This window comes from Patiria miniata, unplaced genomic scaffold, assembly GCF_015706575.1.
Source record: "Patiria miniata isolate m_02_andy unplaced genomic scaffold, ASM1570657v1 HiC_scaffold_22, whole genome shotgun sequence".
Taxonomy (NCBI): Eukaryota; Metazoa; Echinodermata; class Asteroidea; order Valvatida; family Asterinidae; genus Patiria; species Patiria miniata.
In genome coordinates this window covers 1,701,203-1,725,213 of record NW_024037061.1, presented here as the reverse complement: position 1 = coordinate 1,725,213, position 24,011 = coordinate 1,701,203, and the positions used below count along the sequence as shown (strand labels likewise).

The 24,011-nt window shown below is 40.4% G+C and overlaps 2 protein-coding genes across 2 annotated transcripts in view; one reads left to right on the top strand and one right to left on the bottom strand.

Annotated features, from left to right (window-relative positions):
• Positions 1–24,011, bottom strand: part of LOC119730610 (midasin-like) — a 55,760-nt gene that overhangs the window by 9,261 nt on the left and 22,488 nt on the right. Inside the window, exons 29-44 of the mRNA XM_038203598.1 lie at positions 23,005–23,201; positions 21,536–21,705; positions 20,071–20,277; positions 19,202–19,410; positions 18,650–18,772; positions 17,726–17,923; positions 15,338–15,445; positions 14,326–14,511; positions 12,816–12,908; positions 11,469–11,612; positions 10,792–10,920; positions 9,853–10,012; positions 9,486–9,620; positions 8,651–8,825; positions 7,231–7,432; positions 5,562–5,685 (exon numbers count right to left, since the gene is read on the bottom strand). Of these exons, the coding sequence (XP_038059526.1) occupies positions 5,562–5,685; positions 7,231–7,432; positions 8,651–8,825; positions 9,486–9,620; positions 9,853–10,012; positions 10,792–10,920; positions 11,469–11,612; positions 12,816–12,908; positions 14,326–14,511; positions 15,338–15,445; positions 17,726–17,923; positions 18,650–18,772; positions 19,202–19,410; positions 20,071–20,277; positions 21,536–21,705; positions 23,005–23,201 (2,560 nt within the window). The remainder of the gene's footprint in view (positions 1–5,561; positions 5,686–7,230; positions 7,433–8,650; positions 8,826–9,485; positions 9,621–9,852; positions 10,013–10,791; positions 10,921–11,468; positions 11,613–12,815; positions 12,909–14,325; positions 14,512–15,337; positions 15,446–17,725; positions 17,924–18,649; positions 18,773–19,201; positions 19,411–20,070; positions 20,278–21,535; positions 21,706–23,004; positions 23,202–24,011) is intronic.
• On the top strand, positions 1,611–3,766 carry LOC119730890 (tripartite motif-containing protein 45-like). The gene has a single exon (XM_038203955.1). It carries the CDS (start codon positions 1,744–1,746, stop codon positions 3,613–3,615), a length of 1,872 nt encoding a protein of 623 aa, XP_038059883.1. The 5' UTR covers positions 1,611–1,743; the 3' UTR covers positions 3,616–3,766.

The window sequence follows — 24,011 nt, the reverse complement described above, 5'->3', positions numbered from 1 at the left end:
GGCCACTGCTCAGTCAACTGTGAATGTAAGGACATTTTAAAGAGGAGATTCAACCCTAAAAGAGGATATCTCCCTCTGATTCACATGTGCCCTACTTCTGTTGCAATTAGCAATGATATCTGGGTTTCGGTTTTTTTATTCCACCCTGTACATTGGAATTGATACTCAGGCCAGAGTGTTTATATTTACCAAATGTTTGAAAATGTCTGTGATTAACCTTTTCCCTTTTTATTTAAGGTACAGTTAACAAAACAATCAATGCACAAAATTCTTCGTTTATACTTCCTTTTAACGTGCATAAATCTAGGAAGAAGCAAAAAAAGAAGGAAACTCCAATCTTTACTAGACTTCGTACAGTGTTTTCCAATTTTTAATGGCATAATTGTGAAATGAAAAACAAGGAATTCAGCTGATCTGAGGAAAAATTGCATGCCTGTTTTAACATTACTGATATTCTGTACTCCTATATGAGTTTAACCCTCCTGCTAATTAAGCAGTCACAGACAGTCAAAACTCACTTCCACTTGACCTGCTATACTTTAAAAAAAAAAGTCTACATGTGTAGTCACCAGCAGTCAGATCACATGTCAAGCAAGCACCGTGACTAGTCAAACTGGGTCAACAGGCAAAGCAGGCAAGTTGTGGTCACAGCTGTTTTATCACTCTCCCAGAGTCAAAGCATAGCTGTATCAAGTTAGTTAAGCAGTCCCAGCCAGTCAATCCTGCTTTATGTGGGCTGGGAATTCTTAATGGTTGAAAACAGCCACTTGATTGATTTTGACTGCAAGGACAACTTGGCACAGAATGTCTGTTTGCATAGGATGGTTTAATACATTATCTGTCAATTTGTTTGATCAAATTGTAACTTAAATTGGACACTAAATACATGTACATGTGGAAATATCCATGCTGGATCTAAGTGGCAATCTCTTTTTATTTGTCAAGGTGCAATTGTTCAAGGAAATAGGAAAATGGCATTTTGATGTGCATGTACATGTAACAACCCTATCTTGAAATGTTCTTTAATTGGTCGTGAAATCCAGTAAAAACATACATTGCAATTTGAATTATGATTGACATTTCAATTTCTTGTATGTTGTTCCTTCAGCATGTTCTTAAAAATCTCGACAGTTTTAAGGTCTCCAAAAGTTTTTGAATTGAAAACAGTCATGGTCCCCAACGTAATATAGGATCTTTGGTTATCACTTTATCAAGATAACGTGTATCACTATTTGTGACTGGATCCACAAAAAAAGGGTATTATGTCTCAAAAAACTGAAATTGAGTTATATACATGGTTGGAAAGCCCACAACGTACGCTTTCATTTGGTATATAATAGAGCTCCATAGCCCCTCCCATTCTGGAGATATGACATATTTGCATATTAAGTACTTCCTTGGAGTTCAAATTACACAACTGAGAAAACAGGCTTTGAAATAGCCAGCTTTGTTGTAGAACAACAGAACGATGCACACAAAATGGCTGGTTTTTTCCCACTTTGTTCATCAAAATCAACATTTCTGTGAATGAAACCTGAAACTGTAGGTATTAAAGATGTCATTCGTGATAAAAAATTAAAATAACATGTTGACGAAATGTTCACCCTCTCAATGTTGAGCGGGCCATTACACAATGATGCTCAGCGTGACTTACGTAATGCCCTTTTTTGTGGAGCCGGTCACATTTATTATTGATATTTATAAACCCTAATACTTGAATTTGTCCGTCTTTCAGCTATCAAGATGGCTACCAGGGTCTCAGTACCGGACTCCAGCAAGGGGGACAAGCTGCATCACGACCCCTTAGAACACTGCCCGATCTGCCTCAAGCGGTTTACTGATCCTAAGATGTTGGACTGCCTCCATAGCTACTGTCTGAAATGTCTGGAAGAACTCCTTCCGAACAAGCACCGCGATGCAGTTAACGTCCAGTGTCCGGTTTGCAAGCAGAATACGTTCCTGCCGGAGCAAGGTGTTAATGGCCTGGTCAGTTGCTCATCGTTGGCTTCCCTGATTCTGGTCGACGACGAGGTCGCTCATAGGTCAAAGGTTATATGCGAAGCCTGCGACCTGGGTCAGGAGGCGGTGTCGCGGTGCGTGGACTGCGAGGATTACCTGTGCAAGGATTGTCAGGAAGCTCATCAACGGATGTTGAAGATGCGATCTCATGATGTTGTGGCTTTGGAGGATCTTCCCAAGTGCGGTAATCACGACGGCCAGGAGTTGTGTTTCTTCTGTGAGACGTGCCAGGTGCTGATCTGTGGCGCGTGCACCGTCGTCGCTCACAGTCAGCCAGAGCATAAGTACGTCGGCCTGGAGGAAGCCGATCATTCCTTCCGGGAGCAAGTTGATGCGGAGTTCGCCAAGGTGGACCTCGTGCATCGGGAGCAGAAGGCGGCTAAAATTTCCTCACAGCACTCCCGGGACAGACTGGAAACAATGATCGCAGAGGCCAGGCAGAAAGTTTCTGAGAAGGCTAACGAGTACCACGCGTACGTTCAACAACAGGAGAAGGTCCTCCAGGAGAGAATTGACCAAGTCAAACACAAGAGGGCAGTAGAGATAGACATCTCGCTGACCAATCAAAACCAGACTCTTGCCAACACGGAGAGGAGATTGGATACGGTAAGGTCCTTTGTGGCAAAAGCTAGTCCTTGCGAGCTGCTGGCTAAAAAGCAGACGATACTGAATGGGATTCATGGCGTTAAGGCTGTACATTTTCAAGACCACGGTCTCCTACATGGACTGTCGTACCTCAACTTCAAGCCTGGTAGTGCCCCAACCATGGAACCCCTTGGAACTCTGCTCCTAGAGGAACGATGGAAGCTGGTCAAAGAGTTCAGCAACTTCAAGATGGCCAGAGGAGTGGCGGCAAACTCTAAAGGGCACATCGCGGTGGTCGATTCCGAGAGGAACTTCCTCATCATCATCACGGATCCCAAGGGAAGAGAGCAACGCAGAAACTCCGCCGGGGTGCAAATGGAGAAGCTACGGAAGCCGTTCAGTGTCTGCATCAATACCCTAGATCAGCTTGTCGTCATCGACAGTCCAAAGGTGATGGTCTTGGACAAGGATTTGAAGTACCTCTTCCAGTTCACGCCGTCTCGCGATGACAAGGAAGAAGAATCCAAAACATTGCTCTCAGCACTTGCAGTGGATCAAGACAACCAAATCGCAGTCGGTGATCGTGGTCGCGGAGTGATAACCCTCCACAAACCAGACGGAGCTCTCATACACACGATCCCCTCCCCGACAGTCGAAAATCAACTTGCCGTGAATCTTCCTCCGAATCGTTCCTTAATCTACAGCAGCTACGAAGACAACCGACTGACGTCCATTGACTACGAGGGTAACCCCATCTTTTCGGTGGACACACTCGCCAGAGCGAAGTTTCGGAATCCGACCGGTATATGCTGCAGTCCCACAGGTGACATCTTTGTAGCAGGGCACTTGGATGTCAAGGAGCAATCGGGGATCTACTACTTCAACCCTGTTGGGGAGTACCTTGGCTGCTTAGCGCTTGGTCTGTGTAACCCGCTAAGCATGGCACTGACACCTGCTGGAGAACTGGCTGTTGCTGATAAGCTCACAGTGAAAGTATATCACCGTGTTTAAACAAGAATAATAGATATACAGGACCTGAACATACAGAATGGGTCAAAAGATCCAAAGGCAAACTTTAGATACAAGTTCTTAAACAGGCTTTTCATGAGGTGTTTTCCTCTTTCAATGATACATGCACATGCACAGCGTACCTGTACTTTGAATACAAACAGAAATTTAATATTAAATTTAATCCTTTAGCACTTGTATTAAATTATATTACATTGAACTAACTCCTCCATGAATCCATCAAACTATTGATTGCTATTGGGGCGGTACGAGGAATAATAGGCAGAGCAGTTTGGGGCGGTACAGGGAGTAACAGGCAGAGCAGTTTGGGGAAGTATAGGGGGTAACAGGCAGAGTGGTTTGGGGAAGTACAGGGGGGTAACAGGCAGAGTGGTTTGGAGAAGTACAGGGGGTAACAGGCAGAGTGGTTTGGGGAAGTACAGGGGGTAACAGGCAGAGCAGTTTGGGGAAGTACAGGGGGTAACAGGCAGAGCAGTTTGGGGAAGTATAGGGGGTAACAGGCAGAGTGGTTTGGGGAAGTACAGGGGGGTAACAGGCAGAGTGGTTTGGAGAAGTACAGGGGGTAACAGGCAGAGTGGTTTGGGGAAGTACAGGGGGTAACAGGCAGAGTGGTTTGGGGAAGTACAGGGGGTAACAGGCAGAGCAGTTTGGGGCAGTACAGGGAGTAACAGGCAGAGCAGTTTGGGGCAGTACAGGGAGTAACAGGCAGAGCAGTTTGGGGCAGTACAGAGGGCAACAGGCAGAGCAGTTTGGGGTTGTACGAGGAGTAAAAGGCAGGGCGCTCTCGGGAGGTATAAAGTCTAAAGGGTTAAGCTATTCAACCTCACTCCTAAAATATTAGTTTCTTATTATTTTCTACTTAAAAAGTGGTTTTTAGCAAAGTAGGGTTTCATTCCCTATTTTTTTACTGCCTAATTTGAAATCCCTATTTGAATAAGTGTTTCTGACTTTTAATTTTTGTTAACTTTGCTTGAAAAACACTGCATTAGACACTCCTACGCTTCCTAGTTTTGCGATGTACTTAAAGTCCGGTTTGTGCTTCTAAACAAACAATTATAAAGGATTGTAATTAATTGCCAGGTACAGCAGGAGTGAGATTGGGAAAAATGAAAAAAATCTACGAAATAACCGGCAGAGGTTTAGGGGACCACTCAGATCCCTAAAGCAACGTAGAATCGATGGTATGTGTTTGTATAGTGGTGTTCCCTAACGTGGCGCACGTCAAACGTTTCCCCGGACTTTCCACACACAGTGTTGCCAAACCTCTTTGTTGACAAACTTCAAAGTCAATCAGTTAAATACTGGTACTTTAACCTTAATAATGTTTGCTGTTTAACCTTTGTGGACAATTTCATTGTCTTGAAATTGAGTCCGAAATTTGAAAACGGTGGCGTCCGGAAATTTGGCACAAAATCGGCGAGTGTTCCCTATGACGTGGCACACTTGAATAAATTTCAGAAGAATCCCAAGTTAACACTTTTCTTTAAAGTTGATAAATTCTGATAAACCATTATTATCTCTACTTACATACCCAACTAGAAGTTTGTTGGAAAACTATTTTCTTATTTTTGGGCGCTTTTTCAAAGGGTTCACTTGGCACTTTGAGAAAAAAAAAATCGGAAAATCATGCCAAAATAAATATCTCGGCCAACTTTGTAACGGGTAGATAAACTCATGATTTATGAACGGGATGTTTAGAGCTTGATGAAATTTCACTAAAACTGTAAAATTTCAGGTAAAACCTTTGCTCTAGCTAGGCGCTAGAGGCGAAAAATGAAAGTGCGCCACGTTAGGGGCCGTGCCACATTAGGGTACAATGATATTAGCCTTAAGGCTCACCTTAAAAATACCTATTTCTTACGCTCTATATAAACATGTTCCTTGACAGCAAAATCTCAGGAATTTGAGCGTCTCAGTAATTTTCTTACCTGGCATATTGAGTTTGATATCCTCATGAAGCCCCAACAAAGTTCCAGCAGTCTTGTCCCCCGTCAGCCCAATGCCATTCAGTAAGGCTAGGAGATCTAGACGATCATAGGCACCACCCTCATTCTGAAATTCCCCAAAAAATGTGAACATTCAGACCAGAGTCTGGTTCCAAGTTTGGGACTAAGACTTCAGATATAAAATAAGGAATGTGATGTCCACAGATTTTACTCTAAGTATGTTACACGATTAAGAAAAGTCTTTCACATGACCAACAATTAATGAACACTAATAACAAGCAATTGTGGAGTTTTGTTTCATTTCAGAGTTGGGCCTGGGCTCTTTTTAGGACTGCTTAAATAACTTCAGAAGTTCTGATCAGCTTAAGTAGAAGTTATAAACAAAAGTATACCACAAGAAAAGAAACTACGTTTTTTTTAAATTGTTTAAAGCGGGCAAGAAGACAAAAAAGAGCCACACTTTAATATGTCAACGCACGATTCACAACAAAGAAAGTCACAAAATGGTGTTCAGACTATTTGCCATTGTATGGGCTTTTCCAATGGACATGCGCAGATTTTGGGTAAACAGGCAAAAACAGGTTCAATTATATTTGTCCCTAAAAATATTTTCGAAACCGAAGGGAGTGACCCGAGTTGAAGCAATTATAATTTGAATGCTTTAACCCGCCTAGTGGTGGAAGTCAATATTCAGATCAATATGTATAACCCTTTAAAACCCTATTCATAGATGAAATTTACGTCGGGGTGATATTCATTAATATATTTAATTGCCCTTCACCGACGTATAAACACTATATACTCAGTGTGTTACCTCCCGAGTTAAAGTTGCAAAAAATCACTCGGGTGGGACTCAAACCCACGACCTCTTGCTTTCCTTTAAAACCCTGCAGGTCAGTTTCAGGTGAAGGGATATGAAGTGTTAAAGTAACTGTGTCACACACAGAGAGTCTCTCTGTTGAGAGCAGTGAAGCGTAACTGAATCTCAGGGTTCAACCTAAACTTTTTTGTTCACTAGCCAGCCGGGCTACTGAAACGAACTCTTCACTAGCCCGCAGGCATTTTCACTAGCCCGCATTTTTTTTCTTATCTCAAATACAAAATGGCGTATTTTCAGGCTTAATTCTGAGGCAATTTTGTCAGTGGTTTTTGATAAACAGATCTATTAATTTAACCCTTTAAAACAGTTGATAAAATTAGACACAAATTGATGGGGTTTTCTTTCTGAAAAAAATGATTTATTTCTTCCTGTCCTTTCATCTTTGCCGTAGCCCAATAATTTTTCACTCACCAGCTGGGCTAGTTAAGGAATAGTTTGACTAGCCCGCCGCTGTTTTGACTAGCATTTGGCTAGCGGGCTACCGCTCATTTCGAACCCTACTGAATCTGCCTGCTTGCCCTGAGCTTAACCACACAAAAGAAGTGTGCAGGGATTATCCATACTCCACAGAAGATTACCTCCAAGGAATTTGAAGTGTGGGCGCAAACTCTATTTACAAAAGTTGTTTTGCAAAACTTGAAGGCTTGTGATGTGCAGAAGACTAGGGTTAAGCAGATTTTATACTTTTGTATGGGGGAGGGTGGATGATTTCTGGAAGAGCCACTTGATCTGCCAATGGATTTTAAGACTGTATAAAAAATGGCAACTGACCTCTCCCACTATGTAGACCTCCACCCCCCGGTTGCGCATGGCTCGTGAGATCTCCCCGTGCCTAGGGTCCATGGCCAGGAACAGGCGGAAGTCTGGGTGGGGCTTGACAGTGGGTATGTGACCGTCGATCACGCCTCGCTCGTTGATGCTCAGGACTCCGTTGGGTTCTAGGAGGGCATTGAGACGATCCAGTACGGAGGGACTGATGAAAGGAAATTTATAAGAAGGTATTAGTACCCCTGGTAACCAATTTTAGCTCTAACTATGTGTAGGTTGTGGGTTCGAGTCCAGCCTGCGGCTATTGTGCGTGTGTCCTTGGGCAAGGCACTTTGTCACTCATTGCTTCTCTCCACCCAGGAGTAAATGGGTACCTGTGAGGGCAGTGATGGTTATTGTGATTGAATTAGCTTCCTTGCGCCTAACAGGCAGCATCGAGCTGTATACTCCCCAGGGAGCTGAGATGGTATTTGGAATGTTTCGTGGGCCCAATGATCAGGGGTAGTACTAATGTAAAGCACTTTGATCTTAGTTAAAAGCGCTATATAAGAACCCATTAATATAAGGTTAAAGGGTCCATGAAATGAATTTTTCTGAGGATTTTTATGACTTAAAAACATTTAAAACAGCTTTCTTGCCATGTAACTATGACTTTCCTCCTCCTTTGTAGCGGTAAAAGGAAGAAATTTCAATATTTTATTTTTTATGCTTATGAAAATTTCCATATTCATGAGCCAAAGCGTGATGTCATTCAAGGCAGAACAGTAGTGTCTCTATACCTTTGCAAAAATATATCAAACTTTTTTTCATTTTCTTGGAGTAAGTTCCACTTTTTACTTGTTTATCATGTTAAACAGCTTGTTTGGACAATAGTTGTGGCCAATATTTCTTCAAAACTTTCTTTTGGGGGTAATTTTGAAAGAATGATTTTTGTACTTCATATGCACTTTTGACAAGGAGTACCTTGTGTGACAAAAGCAAAATAGCGCCCTCTTGCATGTATTGGTGAAAGGATTTGAAAAACTACCACTTTCTAGTTACTTCCAATGAAAACAAGTATTAAGATCTTGTATGTATTGTTGCTACACATAGTAATGTGCATGAAAACAAGATGAGCTGAATTTCCACTGCATGTTTCCTTTAAAGAAAGCTCCAAGTAGCCCACTTAAGTCGTTCGATCCTCAGTCCAATTCCACTTTCCCATTCCCGCTCCGCTGGTCTACTGTTCCTGTCCACCTCAGAAGGGGGAAGCAGTTGGTGCTGTGGCCCACCCCATCGAGGTAGCATGCTACCAAACTAACCAGTGAGACGAAGAGCTGGTCTCCATGGCACACTACTTGTACAAATGCTGCATAGCAAACCACTTTTAGTCAGAAGAGATTTACAAATTAACCTCATTCTAAATCACCACAAAGTCATTTACCTGCAGAAGTTGACATTATCAATGAGCAGCCAGTCGCCATTCTTCAACGCCTGGACCAGCAGCCCGTCCACCCACTCAAACTTGCCACCCCCGCCCTGCTGAATGGTACGACCCTCCTTCTCGAGCCTCGTTCTCAGCTGGGCGGCCATATTGGTCACATGACCGACTTTCTCATCTAGAAAAAGGAAATAAAGTGAGCAAGAAGTGTGAATTCTAAATTCAAATGAGAAATAGAAAATAATAGGTTTTTTTTAAACATGTCTGCTGACAGATTTTTCCTAGGTCAAGGTGAAATTTGGGAATTAGATTTGAAAGTGAAAAGATTTAAATGTGAAAAAGATTTTTTTTAAAAGACTACAGAGTAAGACACACTATGAAACCAGTAACATGTTATGGCAGTCTCTAATGTGAACCTATCAGCTACATAAATTTATCCATGCATACTTTTCTGAGCTCAATTGTGGTAAAGTGGCCTGCCCATGGACAGCATCCTGGAAAAAACATGGAAAGACTCTAACACACATCACTAAGAAACTTCCTCCAGAAAATGAGGCCAAAACAGAAACCACTCCACCCAAAACCTTCCAAAATTGGGAATGACTATAAGACATAGAGTAATTCGGCGACAGATATTTTCTGAGATGGTACCAGGCTTTCACGAGTCGCGCTCAGGTAGTTTTGCATGAACTCCGGGCTCCTTCGACCAATAGGTTTACAAAGATGCGCGTGCGCCCCGCCTTTAAGAGTGCATCAGCATGCGCATGAGTGTGGCACCAACGCAAAAATGGCTCTTTTTTTTGTTCGGCGAATTCCAGTAATTCCAGAATTTTCTTACTTATGTCAGTTTCCGATGCGTGTTTCTGAACCACACTTTGGACTTGGTCGAGCACTTGTTCAAACATGTCCAGTTTTCTCTCGGACAGCCCTTCAATGGATTGCTTGGTCGAGGAACTACTTTCTCTTTGTGAACCTGTGAGAAAATTTAAAAAGCAGATATGGTTTTAAGAGTCAAGCTACACTTTTATGATTTGTAGAAAGTTATCAGTTCAAGATATACATCCTTTTTGTCAATTCTGATGAAGATGTCCCTATAAAAAACATTATCGATATTTCAACAGTATTTTAAAAACTATTCCAACTAGCTGCCCAGAAAAGTCTATTTTGACAGAACATATCACATTTGTAAAGACTAAAACCAATACCTGTTTGACACATGGTGTTTAGACCGGCCCAATTGGCTAGAAGTTGTGGTGCATGCTGGGATACCTCCTCACTTTCGTCCAATAGGAGGAGCCGCTCTGTTGCCATGACGACATGTCTCAGAGACTGTAGAGCTTGCTCCCAATGCCTGTTCAAATCAGCCTATCAAAAAAAATAAAAAAATTAAAAAAAATAAATAAAGAGATTTGATTTCTATGATGTCTCTTTATAAAACTTACAGCAGATAAATTCTTCATGATCAATTTTTGTTTGAGAAGATCCTTACAGGAACACTATTATTCCTTGGTAAAAGGAGCAAAACAGATTGCTCAGAAATTTGTTTCCCCAAATTAGTCCGGATTTTGTGTTGGTTTGAAGTTAGTGAAAAGAAATTTTAAAAGCTTAAAATCTGAGCTGAGAGTGTTTGCCAGAAATCACTTTTGACTGCTGTAAGAAACTTTAACACTTTTAATGATTCAAAATGATTTAAATCAAATTAGGTTTTGCCCTTCACCGACGTTTAAACACTGTATACTCGGTGTGTTACCTCCCGAGTGAAAGTTGGAAAAAAATCACTCGGGTGGGACTCGAACCCACGACCTCCTGCTTTCTAGTGCAGATGTCTTACCACTCGGCCACCGAGCTAACGGGATCGGTTGGCTGGTTCGAATCTGATGTACATAGCAGCGGGTACCGCTTTAACTATTAATAAGATGAGCCAATCTCGTTAGCTCGGTGGTCGAGTGGTAAGACATCTGCAGTAGAAAGCAGGAGGTCGTGGGTTCGAGTCCCACCCAAGTGATTTTTTCCAACTTTCACTCAAGAGGTAACACACTGAGTATACAGTGTTTAAACGTCGGTGAAGGGCAAAACCTTATTTGATTTATATCACCCCGACGCAAAAATTCCGTCTTATTAAAAATGGTTTCCTGGACGCTTACCTGCTCAAAACCTCCTAGCAACTCAGTGGTATCCATGGCGCTGTTCATGGCCAGCACTCGCACCATGTGACCAGTCAGGTGACCCAGGAGGTGAACCAGAGACGTCTTGCCACTGGCACTTGGACCAACCTATTGTCAAAAAAAATTACTGCGTCAAAAAATTTGGTGTCAAAAAATGTTGACACAAAAACCATTTTTAGAATACGCAGTTTGCTATTTGCACAACTCCAACTTTCATCAAAACAGTGTCCTTTCCTTTGTCATTTCAAAACAAAAACATTTTTTTGGGAGAGAAATAAGTTTTAAGCAAAACAAAAACATGATGGAAAGTGGGAAGAAAGTCTTTTTCTGATGAAAGGAAATTTACAGGTCTTTTTCCCGTGTAGGCCTCAGAAAAACACCACCTATATGTTTTTTAACAGTGATGTGTTCCGCCAAAACGAGACGTCTGGACACTTTTCAAAATATAACGTAATAATATCCTTCCCTTTAAAATCAACAGAAATATCGCAAATTTGAGTTAAATTAATATAATATTTGTGGTTGTATCTCTGTCTCAAACACTGCGAAGAAGAGTCCAACTTGTACTATAATCCTGAAAACTTTTTTATTGACATGGCAAAACACTGAGGAAAGTGTAACTCATCTGCTTATATCTTTTATTTTCACAGTCTTACCAGTATTGTCATCCAGTTCATCTCTACGCACTTCATGAGTGCCTCCATGGGATCCAGACAGTGAGGCAGCAACTGTAGGGGCATCTTCAGGCTCTGCTGGGTGCTTGGGATGTGGTCGTTTCTCCTTAAGAATGAGTGACCCACCTGGAAAAAAATCACAGAACTCTAATGTAGTGTTCTGTATCTGTGACATGTTCTGTCGTTACTAGATGCGAATGGAGATCGAGGTGATTTTGTTTTAAATAATATTCAGCTAATCTGCGAAAGTATGTCTCAACTAAACTATAAAAGTTTCATACCCATATTTTCACCTCTAAAGGCAATTTTTGTATATTTTTAAAGAGGTGTGTTAGTTCAAGAAATCCATGAACCTTCAAATGGTCACAAAAATCGCTGATGAAAGTCCATTTTCATGAAATGAACCCTCATTTTACAGGGGAGGATATTTTGAGAATATTTTACAAAACCTATATTCAACAGACTGCTTAGCTGTAGTTAAGTCATTCGTTGATATTGTCCGTACATAAACAATAGCCGTGTACAAAGTGTGAACAGCGACCTCGCGTGGCTACCTCACTAGCTACAATATGCAAATCGATTGGCCAAGGCATACATCTTGGGACAATGGAGCACACTGGCCTTCTTTTTCTTTATTTTGTTGCTGGATTTATATCCACTTCTACTTGGTCCACGGACTCCAAACTTGTTGTAGAATGTAGCCACACTATCCAGCTCTCTGCCCGTGTAAAAACACGAGCGTCCTCGACCAAGTACTGAATAATAATCTCATCTGACCAAGGCTACCAATTCGGGCGATTCACAATTCAGTGCGCCACCAAGAGTTTGCCACGGAGAGTTAATTTTTCCCAGTGCATTGTGGGAGATGGTCGACAAATTCGCAGCACGCAATTTGAAATTGTTTGTTTTTTTCCGGTCAGTAATTTCATAAGTGTATGATTCGAATATATGTTCGCCATATTTTCCTTTTAATCAATATGGTGTTTTTTTATGAGCCGGCAGAACGCTATGCCCCAATCTATAACAAAATTAGCTCAAGTTGTGTACTGACACTCATTCAAATGGACCGCGTTTTGTCGACCGTAAACTTGAAAAATGGACTCTCCGTGGCAAACTCTTGGTGGCGCACTGCATTGTGAATCGCCCGTATTGCCCAGAGAGTCCGTTTCTGAGAAAACAGATCATATCCGTACAACAATGAAGAGACAGCGCACACAGAATTTCATGCTGATTTGTTCCACTTTTCAAAATGACGAAGTATTTTCAGGTAGAACCTCTTTACACCATTATCATCAGAACACAAATGTTACAAGTCTCCTGTACATGTACCTGAATAGAGGCAGGCGTTATGTGAACCTGTCTGCTGCCCTCGTATGCTTCAGCAAAGTCATCCCCAAACACAGATTTGAAAAGCTCTTGGACCTGCAAATGTCAATAGTAAACAAACTAATAAACAACAAACAAATTCTGGTTTGAAACAAATTCGGTTTGAAACATCACGCGGTACGCGCTGTTCGCGCCAATTTCCATATAAGGAGACGTTTAGTACTACGCGCGCGAGGCACATACCATGGACATGACCAGAGGGGTGTTTCAGAAAATATGAAGAAAATTTGTGAGCAAAATCGTTATAAATTTGTGAATTGTTTTTATACTTGTTTTGACTTGTTGACCGAAAGGTATTTATGAATGAGAATGAGGGCCTGGCCGCTGATATTGGCCCTCGCTTTCAATTTTAAAAGTACTTGTTCAAAAGCTGCACATAATTCTTCCCTTATTCAAAAGTGGATGTCGTGGTTAGGCCAAAAAAAAAAGTCGGTCTCTGGTCAGCGCGTCGATTTTAATCATGCGCGTCGATCTTTTTTTTTCCCAAAAATGTTCCGCGGTAGCTCCAACAGTGCCCTCTATTTCCGCACCTCATCAATTTTTTTTACCAAAGAGCACCTAGGAATGGGAAACTGCACCAAAGCAAATGAACGAAAGCACCAAGGCAAATTATGGAGGACACCAATGTACATGAGGACACCAAAAAAGCAAAATAGTACCCCACCTTGTCTGTACAATCCAAGCTTGAAGAAAAGAAAAAAAAAAAAAAAAAAAAAAAAAAAAAAGCCGCGTGGCCGCGGCAATTCCAGAACTTTGGTCTGACCAGAGACCGAATATTTTTTTTTTTTGGCCTTACATGATGCCAACTTTAAGCAAATGGTTCTCTTCTGGACTGCATGTCTATATCTAGAAATATGAATGGTTTTAAAATTGTTGAAATACATGTATACAGTTTAATGTGGGTCAAATAACATGTGAAAGACGCTTAAATGTTTAGGTTGCACGGCGATTGCCTGCTGGTATGACATCGTAGGGCACATGATCTATAAAGTCATTTGTAAAATGCTAAGGTAGTTGTGTATATTTGTCTGTCTTAGCTCTTTCCAGCTGTGTAATATGTGTACACATGAGATATAGTTGAAACCTTTGTGAAACCACGTAAACTGAAATTTGTATCCTTGTGGAGACATTTCTTTGTTCTCGTGTAGTAAAATTTTCGAGTCTGACAGTGAAGTTTCAAAATGCTCTTATTTTAACCAGAATTAATTTCCTTGGCTGAAATTCGGACTTAATATCCCTTTTCTAAAACTCTTCCATTTGCGACAAATCAACCCACCTTGGAAATTCCTAGTTTTTGAGTAAAATGCATATATCTATTTTGTGAAAACCTTGTGGAGACGTATTCATCTACAGAAATTGCCCTGTGGAGACGCATACAATCTTTTGTTCTGTATTGTGTGCACGTCTCCAGAGGGCACGGTGTATCAGATCGAAGTCACTTTCAATTACTGACCTTTTGTTTATCCCTCTGGCTGCGCATTCTGTCCCTGTAGATCAGCCCAACGTGCTGGCCGGGTTGCCACTGTCCGTGCTGGTCGTGCACCATCAGGTCACACCATCGGAAGAGGTCACGGAGGTTAAACTCCCACGGACCACCGCGCTGACCCCACTGGTACTCCACCATGGTCTCCTGGTACAACTGTTGAAGAAGACATAGCATCATTGCACAATAAAATTTTGCTTTGTTTTCATGCTTTTCTGCCTTCTGTGCATTTTGTTCGTTTGAAGCAACAAAAGTGCTCAATATCTGAAGAAGGATGCTGAACAACCAATCTGATGAAGTTTCAGCTTAGCTTCATCTGTATTTTTCCAGAAAAACCACATTATAGGATCTTGATGTCATATCAAAAGTTGCTGAATCATGTTCTGAATTGGGCCTAGAATCCAGCGTCCGAGACACGTTCTCACTAGCCAATTGCAGGTACGCGATGTCGCGCACTGATTTCTTTCGTTGACTTCTTCAAAATGACAGCTTGCCAAAAAGAATCATTTCACAAGGAGTTTAGTCCCCTTACTATCTTTCAACCAAGTATGTTTTTCAACAATAATTACGCCAGTTACTTTTTGGATAGCTGCAAATGATGGACTCTGGCTTTAAAAAGAGTGGGGGAAGAGTAGGGGAAGGGAGAAAATGTAAAATATTATGTCTGTCAAGGTAACCAATTTCTAATGTATCTTCTTTTCTGTAATATATTTCTGGAAATATTCAGAAATTTCTCGGAGTTATGAATTGAGCGTTTTAACCAAGTATTTACATGCCTTCTTACTCTAAGTTATTTCAGGGATGTTTCATTAGTATTCTCTGATTAATTTTAAAAAAAAGACCAAATTGTGAGAAATGTTTCAGTCTTGAGACATCTGACTCACCATAACACTAAACTCTGTTTCCACACAATAACCGTAAATATAAACACTAAAGAAGTAAGAAATAAAAAAATATTAAGAAATAAGATCAAAACTTTTACCTGGTTGTTGAATGCAACCATCTTCTCCAAGAGCTGTGTAGTCAGCATGGGATACATAGTGTGGGCGATGAAGAGTAGATCGCCTGCTGTCAATGGCTCTACATACACCTGAAAGAACATACGAATGAATAGTAAGAGAAAGTCATTACTAATGGAGTACCGAAGTGTGATGTCATTTAGAACCAGAAAGTGTAGTGCAAACGAAATGTTTTCGTTTTGCTGAAAAAGTGCACACCTTTTGGTGATCCGTGGACAGAACCTTAAAACGGTGGTTGCGTTTAAAAGTCCGTAACTTGAAAAGTACATGAGTGATTTGAATGATTCTTGTACTAAAAGAAGCTTATGAATTGGGCTTTCATATCCTAGATTTTGAAAGTGCTACATGCAGAACTTCAATAAAACAACAGTCCCGACATTTGGGTTTCGTTTTTTTTTACTCGCCCTGTATTTTAACCCTTGGTCTATCTGATCCCCCAATTCACTTCAGTATTTGAAAAAAGTGATTCTCCAATGTTTTTTGCACAGCCTTTCAATATCTGCCACTGTACTTTGGGGTGAACCACAGGACACATGTCAAAATGATTTACACTGGTTTACAACAAAAGACCAAAGGCTTAAAGTTGAGGATTTTGAACAAAGTAAAAAAAAATCGAAGCTGTTTCTTATGATAATTGCAGTAGGTGTCGAGATATATTATTGTAAGAGAGGGCAATCATGTTATTCAACTGCTTTATTTGTAACATTCAATTACACACGTTCTTGGTAATGTCTCACATGTTAAAAATTTCACTTGAAACAAAATATACAAGGTGGCATTTGATCCTTCCAAGAGTGTTTAAACAATAAGTGACCTAAACCAAACAGACTGATGTTACAAAACGTAATCAATATTGGACAAGAAACTGTTTGCCTTTAATAAAGCGCGCCGGAGGAAGGCACAATTTGAGTAAACAGGTTTGTTTGCTGACTACATAATCATGAAAGTTAGGGATCAATTTGGCCAACAATAAAATATCAATTACAGGTGCTAGTTTTCACATGTAGAATGCATGCAGTATTCATCACATTGCCTTGTAAGCAATTAGAAATGAATTATGAATGACACAAGTCTATAAACAGCTTTAGAAACAGAGCCTATTTTGTTGAGCGCATTTTTACACAAGGGTCGCCCCAACTGACAAAGCGATCAGCGAGTGAGTTTCGTTGCAAACGGCAAATTGAATGAGGACACTTGGAGACAGGACGCTTGGACAAAAACTTGAAACGTTAAAAATCAGAAATTCATTACTGAATCAATTTATAACCATGCCGCTAAAAATTGTGTTGCTGTTGTGTGTGATGCTGATCGTAAGTCAGCAGTCCGGCGATCGGTTTTGTAAGAAGGCCGTTTGTACTCCGCCATGGCTAGGCTTGAACGAAACCTGCTACCTCTACGTTATTCCACAGAGGACCTTCGATGAAGCTGAGGCCTACTGCCAACGTTACTCCACGCCGGGGAGTGCAAGTCACTTGGCATCAATATTGAGCGAGGACGAGAACACATTTGCCGTCGCCTACGCTAACGCAGTCGAGCCTGGCGTATTTTGGATCGGTTACAACGACAGAGTAAAGCTCGGAGACTATGTTTGGAATGACGGGAGTGACGAGGGTTATGAGAACTGGCGGGCAGGGGAACCAAATGGTGGGAAAGACTGCGTCCGAGTTTGGTCTGATTGGGGAACGTGGGGCGACACCCGTTGTTCTTATTCCTTGAAGTTCATGTGCAAGAGAGCAAAGACAATGCAGCCAGTTTGTTCACAGGCTTAATTTGGAATCAGGCGTGGGACCATTTGGAATCTGCAAGTTGCCATTTCAAGACAATCGTAGAAGTTGGAAAGACATGCAGTGTTGCTGTTTGTGCTTATCTTGAAAACCTCTTATAATAAACCCAAAACGATCTAAACATTGATTTGAGCTACGAACAAAAGTCTTCATCCACCCAATACGTCGCTCTCAAATGACGTCATTTCCTACAGATCAGCCACGTGGATTGGCATTTTGAGCGTCAACTTGCATTACGCACATCGGCTGCATCGTATTTCGAACACATTTTGAGCAACAAGCGAGCGTGATTGGAACATATTCAACACTGTGGCAATGCATGCTTGATTGCGTAAAATATGCAGTTGCAGCTGTCCTACAGAGATGACCATCTTAGAGAGACCAAATTGATCTCTCTTTGTTTGAACATTATGAGAAAGAAATTCTTCACTTCATGAAACAAAATCTAATCAGAAATCGTGCCTGATTTTACATGTGATCAAGAAGACATTTCAAGACAATTTTGTTTTTTTTGCCAGTATTTTCAAGGAAAAACAAGATGCTAAATCTGCCAATGTGAAGACTTACCTGTGTGAATCTGTTGAGGAAGGAACGTGGCAGCCCCTTGCGTCCCCCGCCTTGCTTCAGCGGGTTCTGGCAGGCAAACAGTCGGGTCTTCTCGTGCTGGATGTGGAAGGTTTTGCCCAGCTCTGGGACGTAGACCTCGGCTCTGTGGTCCAGACAGGCATTGAGGCCTTCTAAGACTGATTGAGAGGCAAGGTTTAACTATCCAAAAAAAGAAGAAGAATATTCAATTTTATCAATAAAATGAATAATCTCAGCTATTATTTAAAAAAAACCAAGATATTTGGCAAATTTGCTTCCTCTTTCCCGAGTTATCATGTGTGACCTGCAACTTCAGCTGTAAAAATGGTGCTGGTACATTTTTTTTTCATTAATTCATAAAACTACCACTAATTTTCTTCTTTCTTTGACATTTTGAGTAAAATTGTCAGCCATACAGTAAAATCATTTCGGTCAATTTAATCAACACTGAGCACTGTAGGATTCAACAGTGTAAAAAAAAATAGTCCCAATATTTGTCAGACAATTCGGGCGATTCACAATGCAGTGCGCAGAGAAGAGTTTGCCATGGAGAGTTCATTTTATGGATTGGGGCATAGCGTTCAGCGCCGCCTTACAAAAAACACCATATTGATAAAAAGAAAAGAAAAGGGCAAACATAGTACTCGAATCATACGCTTACGAAACTACTGACCAGAAAAACTAACAATTTAAAATGTCCCATGCTGCGAATTTGTCGAACATCTCCCACAATGCACTGGGAAAAATGAACTCTCCGTGGCAAACTCTTGGTGGCGCACTGCATAGTGAATCACCTGAAATGGGGCTAATAAGATTTGATAATTGGAACCGCTGCATCTAATTTGAAGTAGTGTTTCTGCAAGCTGATTGACAATGAAGGGCAAAAATATCACAACATCAGTATACCTCATCCAGGACGATCCAATGGCCGCCCTTGAGGGCCCTCAGTAGCGGACCGTCCCTCCAGGCAAACTGACCCCCTTCACCCCCCTCCACGGGAAGGTCAGCGCCAAACAGGTCAGTCACATCCTAAAAATTAAAAAAAAAAACGACAGCAAATTTCATTTATACCAGACACTTTCCAAGTAAATTGGTAATATGTGCCATACATAAAACATGGAAAACTTAAGATCAACTTCTGATTACATGCGTGATACGGCACTTGGGCGTCATGCGTGCGCGAGACGCCCACGCACACACGACTGCACAGTCGAATTTAGGGCACCAGCTAGCTGTCGGGCGCGCACTTTGTTCTACATGCTCTATGCGTTGCTCTATGCGCGGACGTGGCATATCACGCATGTCGACAAACCGTTCTGTACATTTTGTACACAAGCTCAGATGAGTCGTTTATCCTTGTGTAGAGGATCCGTGGTGTAACAGGGCCACAAAAGGGGTCACACTTTTGGACCCCAAATTTATGAATTGACGCTTTCTAATTTTGTTGCGCATACTTACGGTTTGCTCTGAGAGGTTAATCCTGACCAGTTCGTGCCCCGAGGCCTTGGCAATGGCTGACACCAGGCTGGTCTTACCCACGCCCGGCGAGCCTTCTAGCAGGATGGCTCGAGGGAGCTGTAAGGCACGTAGGACCCGCTGAGCGTTCAGGGCTGTGGTAGGGGCATTCAGGGCGTAGTGGTCTTGGGCTAAAGTACTCTGTAAAGGACCTGAGGAAAGCGATAGAATAAGTAGGATTTGAAGTTTTGGATACAACAATGAGGTTTTGCGTAATGTCATTAAGACCTTGTCTCGTTTTAGGCCCTGTTTGTCCTCTGTTGATTAAGAAGTGCAACAATGATAAAAATCTTCTGGATGTCTTCGAATCAACAGTTAGAAAGCAATTTTCATCCTAAAAGTCCTACGCCAGCGACTTCTAATTTCTTCTTGGGTTTTCTTCGTCTTTTTACTTTTCAAAGCAGGCATTTTTTCCTTAACTTTTTCTCATTCCTTGTGAAGGTTAGAAAGCATGACATTTGAATCTACTAGCAGAACTTTTCTGAAAGACCAAAAAAAAATAATAATAAGATTTCAATTTCATTTTTATTTTATTTTACTTTTATATCCGAGGTCACTTTGGTCGATAATTAGGATTCATACAAAGAGTTATTTCCCTTGTTTAGGGTCCAATGTCTGCCACATGAACATCAAATTCTGACATTTAAAGGCAAAATGTTAGAATAAGATCCTGTCATTGAAATATTCTGGAGCTGAACACAAAACCAACGCCAGAAATAAAGGGGTTGTGTTGGAAAATCCCTTGAAATCCACAGACTTGTAAAAATGACCCCTAAAAATAACAGAGAAATAACTACTGATACTTGTCTTACCTCTTGGGATGTAAAAAGGTTCAATCCCAAACAGCCCATCCTTGGAATCGACCACTTTCACGCCCTCTGACCCCTTGACCTCTGAGGTCACCATCAGCGAGGTCAGGTCAACGTCTTGGCCCACCAGCCGCCAGACCTGGTCCCGGAGGAAGTTCAGGCTGAGGTGCCTGGCCTGGTGCGGGGTCAGGGAAGTGTTGCTTGTACTCCCTGTGTACAATTTTGTTGAGGAATGAATAAATGTATAGAAAATGAGATGTCAGAATTTCGCTTGTTATTAAAGGTATAGTCCATCATTTGTAATTTGTGCATTTTGTGCGTTTGAGGCAACAAAAGTGCTCGAGATCTAAAGAAGGGTGCTGAACAACTAACCTGATGAAGTTTCAGCTCAACTTCAGCTGTATATTTCGAGAAAAACAACATTCTAGGATCTCGATTTCAAATCAAAAGTTGCTGAATCATGTTTTGAATTGGGCCTGAATTCAGCGTCTGAGACACGTTCTCACTGAGCCGATTGCAGCTACGCGATGTTGCGCACTGATCCGACAAATTACAGCAACTGCGTGCGCGTGTGCATCATGCCAATGCTTGCGTGCACAACCCCGAATAACAAAACAAACTACTAATTTGAATTTCCTACGGTGCTTCTTCGATTTCTTCAAAATGACAGCTTGCCAGAAAGAATAATTTCACAGGGAGTTTAGTCCCCTTACTATCTTTCAACCAAGTATGTTTTCTCAACAATAATTACGCCAGTTACTTTCTGGATAGCTGCAAATGATGGACTCTGGCTTTAACAACTGACAATCCAATTTGGAACAGGCCACACGTTGAACCCAGTGAACTTTATTTTGGCAATATATGACTTGAATAAAGTATTATGTTGAACACTGAAATGACGCGAACAGGATTAGGACCTGCAACCACTGAAGTAGCATATCTGCACTCTACCAATTGAGACTTTTATGTTGGCAGTTTGCTAAAATTAGGAGACCAATGGCATTTTTGTAGAATCTATCGAACAATTTCGGGAATTTTCACACTTTACTTCAGCTACAAAGGGTTATAAAAACTCTTTGCAATATTGATATGTATCAGGTTTAAACCCATAAACTTCACTAGACGCTTAAGTTCATCTGGTTTGGAAAATTAAAACCTCCCGTGTAAACAGTACAAATCATGCATGTGAAGATGTTGGTTAGAATTTTGCATCATTTGTTTTATTCATCTTCAAAACATCATTACGATTTATAATTGTTGATGACAGCTCTCTATTTGTTTTGTTTTTTTTGTAAATGAATTTTCCATAAACGAAAATGAATTCTCTATTTGTTGTAATTTATGTGCATAACTGACTCAATCATCGACTCCATTAAAAAATATCGACCACGAGAGAGTTCGTTAAAAGTTCTCAAAATTTTTCGTACTCATAGTAGATAGTATAAGAAATTCCAAAGGTAATTTTCACCTGAACCGAGGCCGTCTAAAAACACCATGCATGCTCCATGAACGTAGGCCAGCGCAGTGTCCAGACATTCTGTTGTACTTTGCGTCTGCTGTTGTTTTGAGGTTGAAGCATCGCAGCACGTGTTGATGAAGTTGACCCAGGACAGAATGTCCCGAATGCTGACCGTGCATCTAGGTACACATGGCAAACAATATTAATAATTATCGATAAGGCCATTCACCCTACGACCAGTTAAAGGGAATGTACATTATTGGCTTTCGCTGTAATTTTCAGAAATGAACTATTTGGGGGGTTAGTATAATAGATCAAATATTGTTACACTGACATGGTTGAAGTTTTGTGTTAGAAAATGATGGAAAAACCAAGGAAAACCAAAAATGTTCAAGTAGTCTGGTTCCCTGACTCCACTAAAGATAAAATGGATCAATTTATAGATGCCGGAAGTTTGGAAGGTATAAGGGAACCAGTTTAGCTGGCCTGCACCCGTTCATGAACATGTAACCAATAGCAAACAAAATTTGGACTGAAAAAATGGTAAATTTGGAGCAGTAGTTGAAAAATAGTTAGGTTTTCCAACAGTGGTAGGCCGACCACCGTTGGAAATGTACTCAAAAATACCATTTTCTTGAAAATGACTTCACACCAGGTGCCATAATTTTACAGAATGCTTAAGACTGTCATTTACCAACATCCTAGTAAGGTATTTCGTAACAACTTGGTAGTTTTATTTTTCGATGTTTGCAAATGTTGTATTTTCCCTTTAACAGGATTTCACGTGTACAGAAAAATAAGAATGTGCTGGTTTGAAGCAATTAAATGTCGAGGTAAGGAACTCGAGGTTTTTTTTTTTTTTAAATGTGCACTCAATTTACAGCTGTTTATCACCAAAGAAACATGCTTAAAGGGAAGATACAACATTTGCAAACATCAAAATACGAAATGATCAAATTATCACGAAATACCTTACTGGATTGTTAGGGAATGACAGTCTAAAGCAACCTGTAAAGTTGTGGCTCCTGGTGTGCTGACATTTTCAAGAAAAACTGTATTTTTCCAACGCTGGTCGGCTGACCAGCGTTGGAGAAAACTGGCTTTTTTCAAAAAGTGCTCCTAATTTTTCATATTTAGTTCGTCTGCATTTTCTTTGCAATTGATTACACACCTGTGAAGGCTACAAGCCTACTAGACTGATTCTCTGATCTTACAATTCCCCAAAGTCTATAAATTGCTCTGTTTCATCTTAAGTGGGGTCAGGGAACCAGACTACAAGAATATGATTGGTTTTCTTGGTTTTTCCAGCATCTACGAACCCAAAACATGAAACAAGTCAGTGTAACAATATTTGCTATAACATACTAATCCTCCAAATCCATTTATTTCTGAAAATAGCAGCAACAGAAAATGTTGTACATTCCCTTTGATAATAAGGGAATAAATACGTGCTTCGCCGAATAAATATGAAAACACACCTTTTGCCCGCTTCACTGTTCTGAAACCAACTGACAAACTCCATGATAGCGTTCCCCACCCCACTGGAGCCATCCTCCTGGTTACATAGCCACACCCCCTCCGCCAAGTTGTGCTCAATGATGTGTACCAGATCCTGACGATCGTTGGACTGGGGACACCAGATCTCGGTGAAGCGGTTACGAAGTGCAGGGGACAACTAACAAAAAACATTTATAAAAAAAGTATTGATATCGTAAATATTCATAATTCATAAATATTCATAATTCATAAATATTCATAATTCACAAATATTCACAATTCATAAATATTCATAATTCATAAATAATCATAATTCATAAATATTCATAATTCATAAATATTCATAATTCATAAATATTTATAATTCATAAATATTCACAATTCATAAAAATTCATAATTCATAAATATTCATAATTCATAAATATTCATAATTCATAAATATTCATAATTCATAAATATTCATAAAAGTTAATGATGAAACAGTGGATGACATTTCATTAATCATAAACATCTATTTCTTCTTCGATCATGAGCATTGTTTTTGATTTATAGATATTTATAACCCACTCATGAATATTCATAATCACTCAGATATATTTGTCTGTGGTTCATGAATATTAATGTTGAATAATTTTACATAACTTTGCATTGGGTCAAACTGATACTGTACTAATAATGAAAGCATGGATGCCATTTTTTTTGGTGAAAATGCTTTTCTCAACAAAAATTTCACAAAACAATATAAAATCAGAGAGACTGAAAACACAGATTTTTTAAATAACAAAAAAAATTGAAGCAATCAATTTGTCAAAATTTTCAAATTTGTCACTTGTTTTTAAAACAATACTGATTTTTAGCTTTACTTTAAAAAAAAAAACAATACCCATTTTTAGCTTTACACTTACTTGAGAAGATTAAAACTTAAAACAGCTGAAGGTTTATGTGTTTCAAAGCCAAAAACTTGAAATTCTAACTTGGACAATTTGT